We start from the raw sequence: 14,775 nt of genomic DNA, 5'->3' as shown, positions 1-14,775 counted from the left end.
GCAGGGTAGTCAAAACCTTATAGTTAGACAGACCCTCTCTTCCATGATGTTCATCATCCGAGTTTTCATCCAACTCGGTATCTACATGAGTCTCCGCTCTCCTTTCCGTACGATCCTCTTCTGGAGGAGACAAACTCCTAATAGGAGAGGGGCTAAGGGAATGATAATCTTTCCTCTTTCCCGCTCTAATAGTCTTGGAAGGCGTCACAAGCTCCGGCTTCTCTTGAAAATTAGAAGACGCTTCCCACTTGTATGACGCTTCCCGTTCGTCAAGCGTCCTGGCTGACGTCTCTTGCTGACGTCTTGATGACGCTTCGCGCCTGGAAGACGCTCCGCTCTCCAAAGGCGTCCTTATTGGCGTCACAATATTGGACGGAGCGTCACGTCTATGATCCGAATTCAATGACGCTTCACGTCTAAAAGACGTCTTACGTCTCTCTGGCGTTACGAAACTCTCGTAAGCCCCCGTTCTCGCTCTCGAACTCGAAGCTTCTGTAAGACGTTTAGCAGCTTCACGTCTGCCTGACGCTTCTCGTTGAGCAGGTGAGAGAGGACGAGACTTCTTAATTGGAAGCGTCACGTCCTTCCGACGGGGCGCTAAAACTCCCACTAGAGAGGACAGTTGCTCTTGAACTGCCATAATTATCTTCCTTGACGCTTCTCCCACGTCTAGTGCATGACGCCTTTCGTCATCACTCGGGGGAGAAGAAGGAAAGGGTACTTCCCGCGTACACGTCAGGTGACGCTGTACGCCACAACCTTCGCTTTCTTAATAGAAGAAGGAGCGTCATCTGAGAAGCGCTCTGGGCTAGAATCTATTTCAGGTTCCTTCATATGACGCTTCAGCGGTCTCGACAAGTTCGACTCCTTCCACCCTCGTTTAGGTGAGGGAGAGGGAGAGGACGAGAAACACTCACGAAGGACGCTTTTTCTGTAGCGTCCTTGAGCCGCCTGCCATGAAGCAGAGCTAGCTGAAGGGACGTCTGACCGTTGGGGATTCCCCACGACCTCCTTAAGGCTTTCGACTTTCCTTCTCCTCTGGGCATGGGAGCTTGGAAGAGGTCTAGGCCTGGGAGCGTCGCAGGGACGATCAAACGCCCCCTCCACAACACTGGGAGAACTCACTTCACTGTAATGCTCACTTTCACTAGCCTTACCTTTGAAGTCAGTCATCTTGGACTTCATGTCTCTAATTGTAGCTTTCAGATTGGCGATTTCCGAGGCCGAATCCGAAAAAGCACTCTGAGAAATGAGATACATAGGGAGAATCTACATCAGTAGGATTAGAAATTATCCGTGAAAGGCTCAATAGGCCCTTGAACTCACACCTTTCAGACGTCTAACCCTATCCCTCTCTAACTTCTTCAAATAAGAAGTCAAAGTCTTCCACTCTTCTGCATTCAATCCCTTGCATTCCTTACAAGTATTATTAGCAGAACACTGAAACCCCCTACATTTACGGCATACAGTGTGAGGATCAACCGAAGCTTTCGGTATCCTCACCCTGCCAGCCTACATTCACCACACATTTCTCACACTCACAGTCGAATCAGACATACTGAGAAAAATCCAAAAGAGTTATTCCAATAACAGTCCACAGAAGCGAATGCCAAAACACGATCCAGATACGTCACCAAAAAGCCGAAAAACGATGATCAAAGGATGAAATATGAAATCTAAGTCAGGAGGTCAATAGCAACAATGTGATACCACCGGCGACAGAGAAAATATGATAGAAAACGGGGATGGTTCCTAGTCCTGCCCGCCCACGGCAGGCCGGTAGATCACCTGACACTACCTGTAGCGAGTGGCGCGAAATTTGAATTTCTGTCGGGGACGACGAGATCTTAGCTAAGTATATATCTGCCAGGTAAGTTGATTGTATGAAAATGCAATTTTCGACAAATTGTCATTTGTTCCGATACGTAATACAAACCCCTCGGTCCTTTAACAATAGGAAGACTTCACTTCTTGGGGGAGGAACAATCTGAGTCTTTTGATGAACAGACTGGTGTTCGTCCATCCCTGGAATGCCTCCCTGGTCGTAAGAGCGAGGGAGGGATCCAAGCCTCTGTCCGATTGATCGGGGTGTGCACCGCAGGATCAATGGTCAGACCTCTGGGCCCGAGTACTACGAGAGAGGCAAGCGTATCTCTTTGTACTAGCATTGTAAGAACTTTTTCCTTTACATGAGCAAATGTAAAGTAATGGGTTTGTCTCATGTAGGCATCCACTTTCTCCCCCTTGTTGAGTAAAGAAATGTGGATATACACTCCTATCTCTAGTTAAAGAGATAGGATGGAGCTCTGTTGAGTAGCTTACCTGCATCTGACTCCCTTCCAGCGAGGTAACGACCGTATCCCTCTGCCCACAGGTAGAGGTAGAGAAAGATGGTGAAGAGAAGCCAGTCACTCTCTCATTCGCACATTCATTCTCCCAGTCATACCAGGAATCGATGCTGTTCTGCCTGCTCGGGTGCTGGGTAAGCTTACACAACGTGTTGAGCAGCCACCACAGGTCCCAAGGAAAAAGTATCCAAGGACTTGTGGGCAATATCCCGAAGGTAGAAGGACGTGAAGGTGGTCTGTTGGCCCAGACACCTGCCTTCAGGACCTGCGCCACGGAGAAGTTCTTACGGAACGCTAAGGAGGGTCCGATACCTCTGACTTCGTGGGCTCTCGGTCGGAGCGTACGGATGTCGTCGCTACCCTCAGCCTCGTACGCTCTCCTGATCACCTCACGCAGCCAGAAAGAAAGCGTGTTCTTGGAAAACTTCTTTCTTGGTAACCCCAGTGCTAACGAGAGGCGTCGACACTCAGGCCTGAGATGTCGAGTTCTCTTCAGATAGCGCCGTAGCGCCCCTCACAGGACAAAGCAGCATCTCATCCGCATCGTTATCGGTGAAGTCCAGAAGGGAGGGGATCGTGAAAGACTCGAACCTGTCGTCAGGGATCGACGGATTCTGAGTCTTAGCTACGAAGTTCGGGACGAAATCGAGCGTCACAGATCCCCAGCCTCTGGTGTGTTTAACATCATAAGAAAGGCCATGTAGTTCCCCTACTCTCTTCGCCGATGCCAGGGCCAGCAAGAAGAGGGTCTTGAGAGTCAGATCCCTGTCTGACGACTCTCGGAGTGGCTCGAAGGGTCTTCGAGTCAAATCCTAAGTACGAGAGTCACATCCCACGCAGGGGGCCTGAGTTCCCTGGGTGGGCAAGACCTTTCGAAGCTCCTCATTAGCAAGGAGATCTCGAACGAATTCGAGATGTCCAGTCCCCTCAGTTTTAGGACGAGCGCCAGTGCTGCTCTATATCCTTTAACTGTGGGTACTGAGAGGAGCTTCTCTCGGCGAAGAAACACGAGGAAATCCGCTACCTGCTGAAGAGTGGCTCTGAGAGGAGACAGACCCTGTCTACGACACCAACCACAGAAGACGGCCCACTTCCCCTGGTACACAGCTGAGAGGACTGTCGGAACGTGTCCAGCCATCTCTGTGCTGCGCTACGACGAGAAAAGCCTCTCGTTCGCAAGAGATGGTGGATAACAGCCAGCCGTGAAGTTGAAGGGACTGGACTGCTTGGTGGTACCGTTCTACGTGTGGCTGGGCTAGAAGGTTGTGCCAAGTGGGTAGCTCTCTCGGTGCGTCCGCAGAAGAGCCAGCAGGTCCGGATACCAAACGGCTTGAGGCCGTTTGGGAGCCACCAGGGATCATTCTGAGATTGGGAGTGACCAGCGCTCGACTGATCACTTTCCGAATCAGACAGAAGGAAGGGAAAGGCGTAAGCGAAGAGGTTGTGGGCCCAGGGGTGTTGGAGAGCGTCCCTCTGCAGCTGCCCATGGGTCCGGCACAGCTGAAAAGAAAACCTGAAGTTTTCTGTTGTGCCGGGTGGCGAACAGGTCTACGACCGGTCGCCCCCACAGGTTGAAGAGCCTTTCCGCTACGTCTTGGTGTAGAGACCATTCGGTCCCTATCACCTGATCCCGACGGCTGAGCTTGTCTGCTACTACATTCCTCTTGCCTGGAATGTAGCGTGCTGACAGCTCTATCGAGTGAGCCGTGGCCCACTCGTGCACCTGCACCGTCAAACTGATGGAGCGGAAGAAGACACTAGCCCCCTGCTTGTTGACATATGCCACTACTGTGGTGTTGTCGCACATCAACACCACTGAGTGTCCCACCAAGCGGTCCTGAAACTCTTGGAGAGCGTTGAACGCCGCCTTGAGTTCCAGGACATTGATGTGAAGGTGCTTTTCGTGATGGTCCCACACACCTGCAGTCAGCAACTCCTCCAGGTGTGCGCCCCATCCTCGGTCGATGGCCGTCTGAGAGAAGCATCTCCGGGGGGGGAGTGCGTATGGGCACTCCTCTTAAGAGGTTCTTGTCGTCGAGCCACCAGGCTAGGTCCTGCCTCACCTTGTCCGTGATAGCCACGGGAAAGTAAGGAGGATCCTTGGCCTGAGACCAACTCTCCCTTAGTCTCCACTGGAGAGACCGCAGGTGAAGACGCCCGTGAGGGGACTAACTTCTCGAGTGACGACGATGGCCGATCACGACTTGCCATTGCTGTGCTGCCTGTTCCTGCCGAGACAGGAACCGGCCGGCTGCCTCCCTGAATTTGCTGATACGCAAGTCTGCGGGAAAAGACCTGCCCTGCTACCGTGTCTATCAGCATACCCAGGTACTTCATCTTCTGCTTGGGTTCGAGATCGGACTTCTCGTAGTTTATCACGATCCCCAGATCGCGACAAAACTTGAGGAGTCGATCTCTGTCCTGTAGCAACTGCGAGCGGGAGCTCGCCAGGACTAGCCAATCGTCGAGATACCTCATCAGACGTATCCCGTGCGAATGGGCCCAAGCCGACACCAGAGTGAACACTCGCGTGAACACCTGTGGGGCGGTTGAGAGACCGAAACAAAGTGCCCTGAATTGGTACAAAAACCGTCCCGTCGAAGATGAAGCGGAGGTACTTTCTGGAGGACTGATGGATGGGTATTTGAAAATACGCGTCCTTCAAGTCCACTGAAAGCATGAAAATCGTTCTCCCTGATCGAGTCGAGCACCGAGCGTGCCGACTCCATCGTGAACCTCGTCGTGCGAACGAAGCGGTTCAGGGAGAGAGGTCCTATCACCGGACGCCCAGCCCCCCGATGGCCTTTTCTTTTCCACTAGGAAGAGGCCGGCTTTGTAAAAGCCCGGTGACTGGTCCTCCACGATTTCTACAGCTCGTTTCGCCAGCATGGTCTTGATCTCCTGTCGAAGAGCGTTGTCCTTTGCTGATCCCCGGACATAGGTCTGTAGGTGGACCGGATTGGAGATGAGGGGGGGGGGGCCGAGACTCGAAGGGTAGTAGATATCCCTCCCGAAGGACGTCTACTATTCAGGTCTCGGCGGCGTAGCGCTGCCAAGTCGCCCAATGGCTCGCTAGGCACCCCCCCACTTCCGGCAGCAGGTGAGGGGGAACGCCGTCCCTAGCGTTTCCCACCTCGTTTCGACTTCTTTCCAGCACCCCCTCGGGGAAAGGAGGGCTGGGAGGAGGGCTGGTTGCGGCCTCCTCTAGCAGAAGTTGAAACAACAGGAGTCTTCACACGGGGTTTGGACGGTGCAACCGTCTTCGCCGCCGTGGAAGCGCTAGCCAAGCTCTTTGGTTTGGCCGCAGTCGCTCGAGATTGCCCAGTAACCTTCGAGACTGCCTGGTGAACTAAGCGGTCACTCTCGTCAGTGTGCCGCCTTTCCACCGCAGCGTCCACCATCTCTCCAGGGAAGAGAGCTGGGGAACTCCTAAGAGGTCCATTTCGAAGCCCGAGTGCCGCTTCACGCCCGGCCCCCTTGGTCACTCGGGTAAGGACTGCGTCCCTACGTCGAAGAACCAAGTTGGCCCACAGGTTAGCAGTCTGATGGGCGAGGTAAGAGATTGCTCTTCCTCCAGACTGGCACAGTCTCCTAAAAGAAGCGTCGTCTTCGAGAGCAGAGCTCCCAGAGCCGGCCGCTACTTTGGATATTGTGAGGGACCACAAATCCAACCAGGAAACTGCCTGGAATGCTGCCATAGCGGTAGATTCCAGGGCAAGTGCCTCCTGCTGCGAGAACCATAGGTTCTCCGACAGGAGCTGCTGCAGGGACACACCTGGTAGTCAGCCTCGCTAACTCCGGGTTAACCTGTTTTCGGCAGTATCGGGTCTTCCGAAGGCACGTAGAATCGCCTCTGCCGCTGTAGAGGAGGAGGAAGCAGCTTAGAAGACCGTCCGGACTTTAGCGAGTCCTCCCGTCCTGAGACGAGATTCTCTACCTGATCCAGGACCGAGTCTGCAAGCTCAGATCGCGGTAACCCCACCATCATTTTGGGCTCCCTCTTGGGACCCCAAAATGATTCGAGCCGGGACGTGGGCTCTGCCGGTGGTAGCGGCGATCCTTCCGCAAGGTCATTATGCAGACGCATCAGCTTAATGACCTCTGCAAAGTTCCTCTGTATCTCGGGAGTTACAGCGTCTTGTGGAGTAGGACCGTCCAGTCCCTCCAGCAAGAGCATATCCCGCGATACTCCTCCTTCAGAAGGAGGAACAGCGACAGACCCCTGACGGTCCCCGCCTCCAACTACTTGCGCGTACGTTCTGGTCGGTCCTAAAACCGTGCCTGAGCCGTACGGCGTCATAGCTGGGTCACGAGCGGCGCACCTCTCGTGATCGCTCCTCGGTACCTCGCTCCTCCCGGTATAGCCCGAGGAGGTTGAAGGTACGGGAGAGGCAGACCTGACGCTCCCCCGTCGCTCGCTGGCAGGACCAGCGTGCGTGGAGGGCTGCTGCTGATCGTCAACCCGCGGTGACGGTCGAGCAGCAGGCCTAGCCTTGCCGCTCGCCTGGGGCGATTGGCTCGGCTGAGAACGTCGAGACCGATCTCTAGCGTCAGGCGAGCTGCCGCTGGTCACCGTCTCCGCCCGGTCCCATCGTGGCTGGTACCGGCGGCCGCGGGGACTCCTTCCTCGCCTCAACCCGTGGCCGGTCAGCGACCGTCACGTCAGCCCGAGCAGCCAGTTGATCGCTGCGAGAGCGTCCACTGGCCTGGCGAGAGTCGTGTGCACGACTCTCGCCAGTCTTCTGCTCCGCGCCGCTGTCTTGACGGCGAGCGAGCTCGGGCGTCAAAACTTTGGCTGGACGGTCTTCTTTGGAAGAGCGTCCACTCGGTGCTTCTCGCGAACGAGAAGCGGCCGAGACGGAACCTGGTTTAGCGGCAGAACCGCTAACACCAGGTGAGGACGCACCAGCCGAGGCTGGTGCACCTCTGGTCCCCGTCGACTTCTTCTTTGCAGAAGAAGTGACGGGCCCCGTTCCCGAAGGAACAGGAGGACCAGCAGAAGAGCTCCCCAGCTCGCCTGAGCGAGCCGGGCCCTTAGAAGATCCCGAAGGAGTCTTCTTAGGGGGGGAGGAGGCAACCTTCTTCTTCTTCGGCTGTTTAGCCTTAGAAGTCGAAGGGGAAGGAGAGGCAGCAGACGACGAAGAAGACGACGAAGACGACGACGACACCTTCTTCCTCTTCCTCTTCTTCTTCGCCAGGCTCCGCAGGACAGACGTCAGGTCTTCCATCCAGGAGGGAGCCGGGGCAGTTGCCGAAGCAACAGGGCCCGACTGCACCTGTCCGGAAAGACCTGAGACTGTGACAGCACCACCAACAGCAGGAACAACAGGAACAGGTCCAGGAACAGCAGGAACGGCAGGAACATCTGAAAGTGAATGAGCAGCAGGCACCTGATCTGAAAGGGAATGACGGCTGGGACAGCAACAGGTACGGCAGGCACGGCAGGTACCACAGGAAGAAGCCAGGCGTCCTGTCGGCAGCTACCGTCATCCTCGGCACTGGCGGCAGGTCCAGGGGGTACTCTTTGGGCAGCGGAAGTCCGGGGTCGGCAATACAAAGAACCCAGGTGGCGGTGGCACCGTCCTCTTTGGCACGGCAGGAATTGGTTTCTGGATTGCAGCCGTGGGTGTCACCGACATGACATGTGGTGTGTACACCAGATGCGGTGGCATCTCATATGCTGGTGTCGAGATTGTGGTTGTTGTAGTGGTTACCGTACCATGAGTGACCACTGCCGACCCCGCCAACCGCTGAATCAACCCCTGTATGCTCGGCACTCCCTGCAGTCCCAGCGACTCCCACACCTGTCCCAGGTCGTCCTTCGCTGATGGCACACCTGCGGAAGCAACAGTCGGGTTAGTTAGAGGGGCTTCCTCGCTGCACCTGGGGGAAGAAGAACACCCCGCCCCCCAGAGGCGGACGGAAGACCCCGAGTACAACTGGACGTCCGGGTAGCGGGCGCCCTCCTCCACACTCGACGGATCGAGAGAGGAGAAGGACTCCGCTACCCCCCCGCAGGGGAAGGCGCGAAACGTGGGGGCTGGCCGGGGGGCAGGAAAGAGGACGAAGTGTCCGTTACCAAAGGAGTCACTGGACTTTCCGATGACTTCTTGGGCGGCCTAAGTCTCTTCCTGCCCTCGTACAGCACCACTGCGCCTCGGACCAATGCATACACGTTTACACAGGGCTCGTTGCGGGAGCACTCTCGCCCCCGACAACGAGTACAAACCTCGTGAGGATCTACATCAACAAACGATCTGAATCCTCCACATCTACGCCCCTCCAGCCCGGGACACACTCTACGGGCGACCGGGGGGCGTGGTGAAATCTCCATTTCTTCTTCACTCATCATAATGATTAACAAAAGAAATGCAAAGTACTTACAATCACTCTGAATTATACAGAAAGAGAGGGCAAATACTCAAACTCAAAGCAAACGACAAAGCGGGCAGAGCGATGACGAGCACGTCCTATCCACACACGGCCGAAAGCAAAAGTGGTGTTTACCTCCCAGTCGCGCGGCGCGCGACGATCGGACAAGCAGTTAACTACCGTTCTCCCCTTGTTCGAAGCTTACGACCGTTCCAGCTGCCGCTAGCTACTTCCTATTGTTAAAGGACCGAGGGTTTGTATTACGTATCGGAACAAACAAAAAGAGAGAGAGCGAGAGAGATGGCTACAATGTGATACATGCACTGTAATATAATAGCTCAAGACTTCATAAATTATGTCTACGAAGTTACAACCTTAATCAGGCCTAAAACATTCATTCTTAACTTTAAAAATATACAGATTCATACATTTACCAACAAACAGGTCTAGCTGGTATCCATATTATTAAACTTGTCCTTCAAACTTCTGGAAAAATGCCAGATTGTCATATCTAACCATTAGTTGTAATCCAGTGTTGGCAAAATATCAATGGCAAAATCACAGAAGAGTTGAGCACTCGGATAAAAAAATCTACTTAATAGACATACATCTGCACCTATCCATCCACCCTTTCTCCTAACCTTAACCTTAGGTGCTGTGCCCTGACCTGGCTTTGGTCGCCTGTGGATATCCTACCCTCAATGTGATATCATGCAAACCAGAAAAATGTTTGTGCAATGTAGACAGAGGAGTCAGGTGTTCTGGCCTAGGATACTCCTTTACTGCAGTGGACTTTTCAGAGGGAAGACAACTTAACTAGACCTAACTTTACATAACCTTACCTCAAATGTCAAAAACTTACCCTTCCATCTGTATTACAATCCCCAAATATACCTACTAATTTATTATAGTATTATCACTTAATGGGGTAAACTTGCAGAAAAGAAAACCAACCATCAGGAAAATTGAAGACTAATACCACTGCCCTCTGATTTGGTAATTACCAGGCTATGTGCAATATGGGAGCCGTTTTTAATACTAATCCCCTTGAGGATGAATGTAAAACTATAAAATAGAACAGTAAATAGCATAGGTAACAATAAAAAAAGACAAACATAAGCAAACGCATACAGAAAATGTAGTAGGTGAATAGCCCTATCCTGGTCAGCAACTGGCAGGTACCAGGCCATGGTAGGCCTAAGTAGCCTTCAGTTTTACCCAACCTAACCTACGTCTACACAGTCTAACCTATTGAATGACCCGGTAGTTTCCAAAATTAGTACAGGGTTAGCTTAGTCTACCCCATATTTCCAATGCTCAATGTCACTTGGGGAGGAGGGGATCAAGGGAGGAGAGGGCACTCACCAAGATCAGGGTACTCTACCCTAACTAGGATTAGGAAGGTAATGTCAATCGTTCTCAACTGGCGCCTCAAAGCTAAAGCTTAAAAACCTAAAATGACTTGGCCTATATACTTACCCTTAAGTTACTACTAAACACCACAGGAAATAGGTAGGAGGTAACACTTTACACTAAAGTTAGGTACTACCTAGGTACTAGGGTAAAAAACCGCATGGTACAGGGGTGGACCATGTACGATCAATGTGTACAACCCTCAAAAAAGTACATTATAACGCGTCCTGACATCGGAGATGGGCATCAGACGCGACTTCTTGTTGGTGAGAAACGGAGCTAAAGACCTCTACTCCGGTGTCAGGACGCGTTATAATGTACTTTTCTTGGGGTTGTACACATTGATCGTACATGGTCCACCCTTGTACCATGCGGATTTTTACCCTACCTACTAGCCTAGGTAAACACACACAGGAAATAGGTAACAATTTACCCTTAAGTTAGTACCTACTACACACCCACAGGAAATAGGTGACAATTTACCCTTAAGTTAATACTAAACACCCATAGGAAATAGGTAACCATTTACCCTTAAGTTACTACTAGGTAGCCTACTAGGCTACTAGTAGCTACCTACCTCTAGTAGGTTGGATACCTAACCACCCACAAGAAACGGGTAACAATTTTCCTTACGTTACTAGGTATACCTACTAGCTATAGGCTAAACACTCACAGGAAATAGGTAACAATTTACCCTATAACTTAAGTTACTACTAGGTACTAAACACCCAAAGGAAGTGGGTAACCGAGAGCTACCTACTACTAAGGTAGGTCCACGTTTGCATACCCCACAAGTCAGTGTAATTAAATTACCTAAAATCATAGGCGGGCGAGACATTTGCGTTATATCTAACACAAACTTTAATAAATAAACTACATATTAGTTCTGTAAATGTTCGCGATGATGGAAATTGTAAAGAAAATATTTAGTTTGTTTACAATTTATGATTAACCTACGGCGTTTCGATTCGGCGTTCCTAAGCACTAAATTGTTTACCAATTATAATATTGTTAAATATTCCTGCAGTATTCTAAAACTTCACACACTCACTAATTTCATAATTATTAATCTTTAACGTTCTGGTGAAATATTATTAATCTTTAAAGTTCGGGTGAAAAATTTAACATGAACAGCGCTTAAACGACGTATATGGACTTACGGAACTGACAGTTCAGACCTGCAAACATTCGGGCAGGTGTTCCTTCCCTAAGACTGTTACCGGTCCTGTGTCATTCAATTATCAGAAATGCTCGTTATCTAGATGTAATTAACTATCCACTTTCCCTATACTGAATATCAATCTACGCTCATGGATATCTACGCCAATACTGCTCTTTAGTTTAAATAATTTCAATTCTTCAGCTTTTTTCTAGTTCACAGCTCTGAATTTATTGTAATAACAGATGCTTAGGGAACGAATTTTATATGTATGTATATGTCAAATATATACTGATTGAAGTAATTGCTTTTTTTGTTTGTGTGGTTTGTGTATTTGATCTTTAGACTATTTTCTTCTTAATATAATATGTTTCATGTTTAAAAGCAAATTCTTTTCTTTCTTAACTAATTCGGTGCCTGTCCCTTGTTTATCTGTCTACTAATATATTGTATAGTTTCGGTTACTCGGGGGAGTAAGCCTACAATTAATTTGTGTCCTTTTTATTTGAGTATTAATTGCAAAGACCACTTCATGTTGTTAGGCATATGTATAATGTTTATAACTTATGCGAGGTGAAAATCTTGCACACGTCACAAGAAGGCTTGGAGTCTGGTTATGCCTTGTTTACTTATTTTCCTGTAGCTTTCAAAATGCATGAGTTGATTTTTTGTATTTATTTTTACTATCCTTTGTATCGCACTGTATAAAAATTTGTTTCCTAACATAAATACAATTTCTTTGTCTACTTTCTTTTTTGTATTTTACATATCTGAATGTCTCCTATTGGCCTGAAAAACCTTTAGTACCTTTAAGTGTTTTTTCCTTATGTTTATGTATTTGTATGGTGTTTTTAGTTGCATGGAACCAGTGGTTATTTAGCAATGGGACCAACGGCTTTACGTGACTTCCAAACCACATCGAGAGTAGCTTCTATCACCAGAAATACACATCTCTCACTCCTCAATGGAATGCCAGAGAATCAAACTCACGGCCACCGATGTGGCACGCCAACACCATACCGACCACGCCACTGAGGCACTGTTGTTCACTATTCGCTACAGTATAACTTAGTTTTAATGGTAATTGCTTACATTTCTGACTACTGTTTTCACACCTTAGTGATAAAGGTCAGATTCATTCCCTTCTGTTTATCAAAATAGTTGTGCCACTCTATATTTACAGAAAATAAATTGTGCAGCACAGATTAATTTACATGTCTCTTCTTCACAGACAGCAGCCTGAAAACGCATAAAAATGCAGGGAACAACAATAAAAATTTTAAGGTAAAAATAAGCATTATTTCAATTTTTTTTTTTTTTTTTGGTCTTTTACTGTTTACTCTGTTTTACTTTCCAATTCATGCAACTTACTTTTCTTTTCAATCCATGCAACTTCTACATAGAATGGAATGGAATGGAATGTGGAATTCAGGCTTACAGCCTAGCACTGGAATCCAAAGGATTATTCAGAGCTGTATACGTACTGTATTGACTTTCTTGTCACATGCCAAAAAAAATTGTTTCTTGCTAACAGACTTTCATTTATTGAGAAAAGTTTATCTTTCATAATACCAAATATTTGTGCATTAATTTATGCAATTTAAATTACATTCACATGCTGAAATCTTCCAAAAACAATATTCCAAACAAGGAAACTCAGTTTTTCTAAGATTAACAGTCATAATATAGAATAGGTCATACCCACTCCACAGGAATTCCCGACTGTCATGATGACACATATTGTTGACGAAATTGCTATATGCTCTCTGCCTGGAACATAGAGAACTAATGATTTGACCTTTGATTTGGTCATTGGACAAAGGATGATTATTAACAGTTACAGTTACATTCTCCTTTGTCCTTTTGCAATCTACTTTTGTCAACAATTGACACCAAGTTAATTTAGGCCAAACTTCCTTAAGGTTATTTAGGCCAAACTTCCTTGGACACATCTGGCAACTACAATAGTAGTTCACCAAGACTTGAAAATATTCTTAAAAATATGATGACATAAAACTACTAAATAGAAAGCAAATCCTTTGAGAAGAAAAGGCAAAATGAAAGTTATATTATCAAGTTTAATGTGTTTAGCTCACTTTACCAAAATATTCTCTGAGATAAAAACAAATTTACATTGTCTGCTGTGCTCTCCTTTGAACTTTCTCTACATTTTCTAATGAGTTCAACTGTTCTAAGGTAAGAAGGGACACTCCAAGCTGATCATCACGAGTGAATGGCTGAGCCATCTGCCGCAGCCATGGTCTGATCATCTGTAAAGAAAAAAGTAAAGTATTATGAAGAGCAAAACAAACCTGTTCTATTTGGGCACTGTCCAAGTCACTAAAAATCCAAGAGTAACAGTTCTCTGTTTGCCTTAAACATTGCAACATAAGTAACTGATACCTATACACACCCAATGTATGGGAGTTTGTACCACTTGGGATAACATACTTCAATATTTTTTTTAAAATTTAAGTGTAATAATATTCCAAAATGAAAATGTAGAAGCACAGTATAAAGAAGTAACTTGAATAAGATGAGTCGAGTTCTAATTCTTGCGATGTACTGTAGATGGCATTAAAAGATCTCTTCAGTGCCTTTTTGGCAATAGCTACAATGCTTTCAGTCTTTTACTTTTTGTAAGTTCCAACCTAGCTTTACACCTTTAATTTTACCCAGCCTCCATTTTCACTTCTTAGAAGCAAAGCCTTGGATCCAGTCCTATAAGAATCTCAAAATGTGATTCAGTGGTCTCATTAAACTAATTTATAACATCACTCTGCCAATGAGAATGAATGCTACCACTTTAGTGTGAGTTGAAAAAGGATCTCTGAAATCATACAATGTAAAGTTTTGCTATTGAAGATAAGATCGTTTATCCAATGTATATATCAAACCATAATCTACTGTCAAGATAAACCTGAGATTACAATGGTCCTGGAAGATGCCACAGAAAGACTTTGAAGAATAAGATATACATATGTGAAAAAGACTGAAACTGAAAAACACTTCAGCATTGTCTAAGATCTCCTTAACTTCAAGAATTTGGACAAACTGCAAGTGAGTTCTCAAAAGTCTGTGGATGATGCTGCTGCCAAAACCCATAGAAATCCTGTCTGACATTTGCAGGAAGAAGATTGCCTGGCAATCTTGATCCTATCGAAACAAATGTGGTAGATTTTGAAGTGTAACTTGCTACTTGTAGTTCATTTTGCAGTAAGTACTGTATACAACTCCAATGTTCTCACTGTTTCACAATAGATTATACTTATCCCCATAACTGACCACTTTATGGTTTATTCTTTTTTCAAGGTACCTGATCCCTACAGTGTGTAGTTTTCCTTCCCTGTGCCTTAAACACCTTGTGCAACCCCAGCCCAACTGTCTTGCCAGTACCACTAACAACATTTCAGACCAAATGTCTCCAATTTACTGCAAGGCAACATGGGAAACCTTATTTAAACCTCACTGTCCAACTATGTG

General features: G+C 47.8%; 2 protein-coding genes across 6 annotated transcripts in view; both read right to left on the bottom strand.

Annotated features, from left to right (window-relative positions):
• The window catches only part of LOC135197146 (uncharacterized), a 102,681-nt gene extending 91,275 nt beyond the window's left edge, over positions 1-11,406 (bottom strand). Inside the window, exon 1 of one of the 5 annotated variants that reach the window (XM_064224116.1) lies at positions 11,294-11,406. The gene's annotated coding sequence lies outside the window, so the exon portion shown is untranslated. The other 4 variants (XM_064224117.1, XM_064224115.1, XM_064224118.1 and 1 more) reach the window with 4 other exon arrangements.
• Positions 11,407-13,350: 1,944 nt separating this feature from the next.
• The window catches only part of LOC135197144 (general transcription and DNA repair factor IIH helicase subunit XPD-like), a 38,420-nt gene continuing 36,995 nt past the window's right edge, over positions 13,351-14,775 (bottom strand). The window contains exon 16 of the mRNA XM_064224114.1: positions 13,351-13,562. Within this exon, the coding sequence (XP_064080184.1) occupies positions 13,422-13,562 (141 nt within the window). The 3' untranslated portion in view covers positions 13,351-13,421. The remainder of the gene's footprint in view (positions 13,563-14,775) is intronic.

The sequence above is a fragment of the Macrobrachium nipponense genome, chromosome 18, assembly GCF_015104395.2.
Source record: "Macrobrachium nipponense isolate FS-2020 chromosome 18, ASM1510439v2, whole genome shotgun sequence".
Classification (NCBI taxonomy): Eukaryota; Metazoa; Arthropoda; class Malacostraca; order Decapoda; family Palaemonidae; genus Macrobrachium; species Macrobrachium nipponense.
The sequence above is the reverse complement of the archived record's forward strand: the minus strand, read 5'-3'. Positions and strand labels throughout refer to the sequence as shown.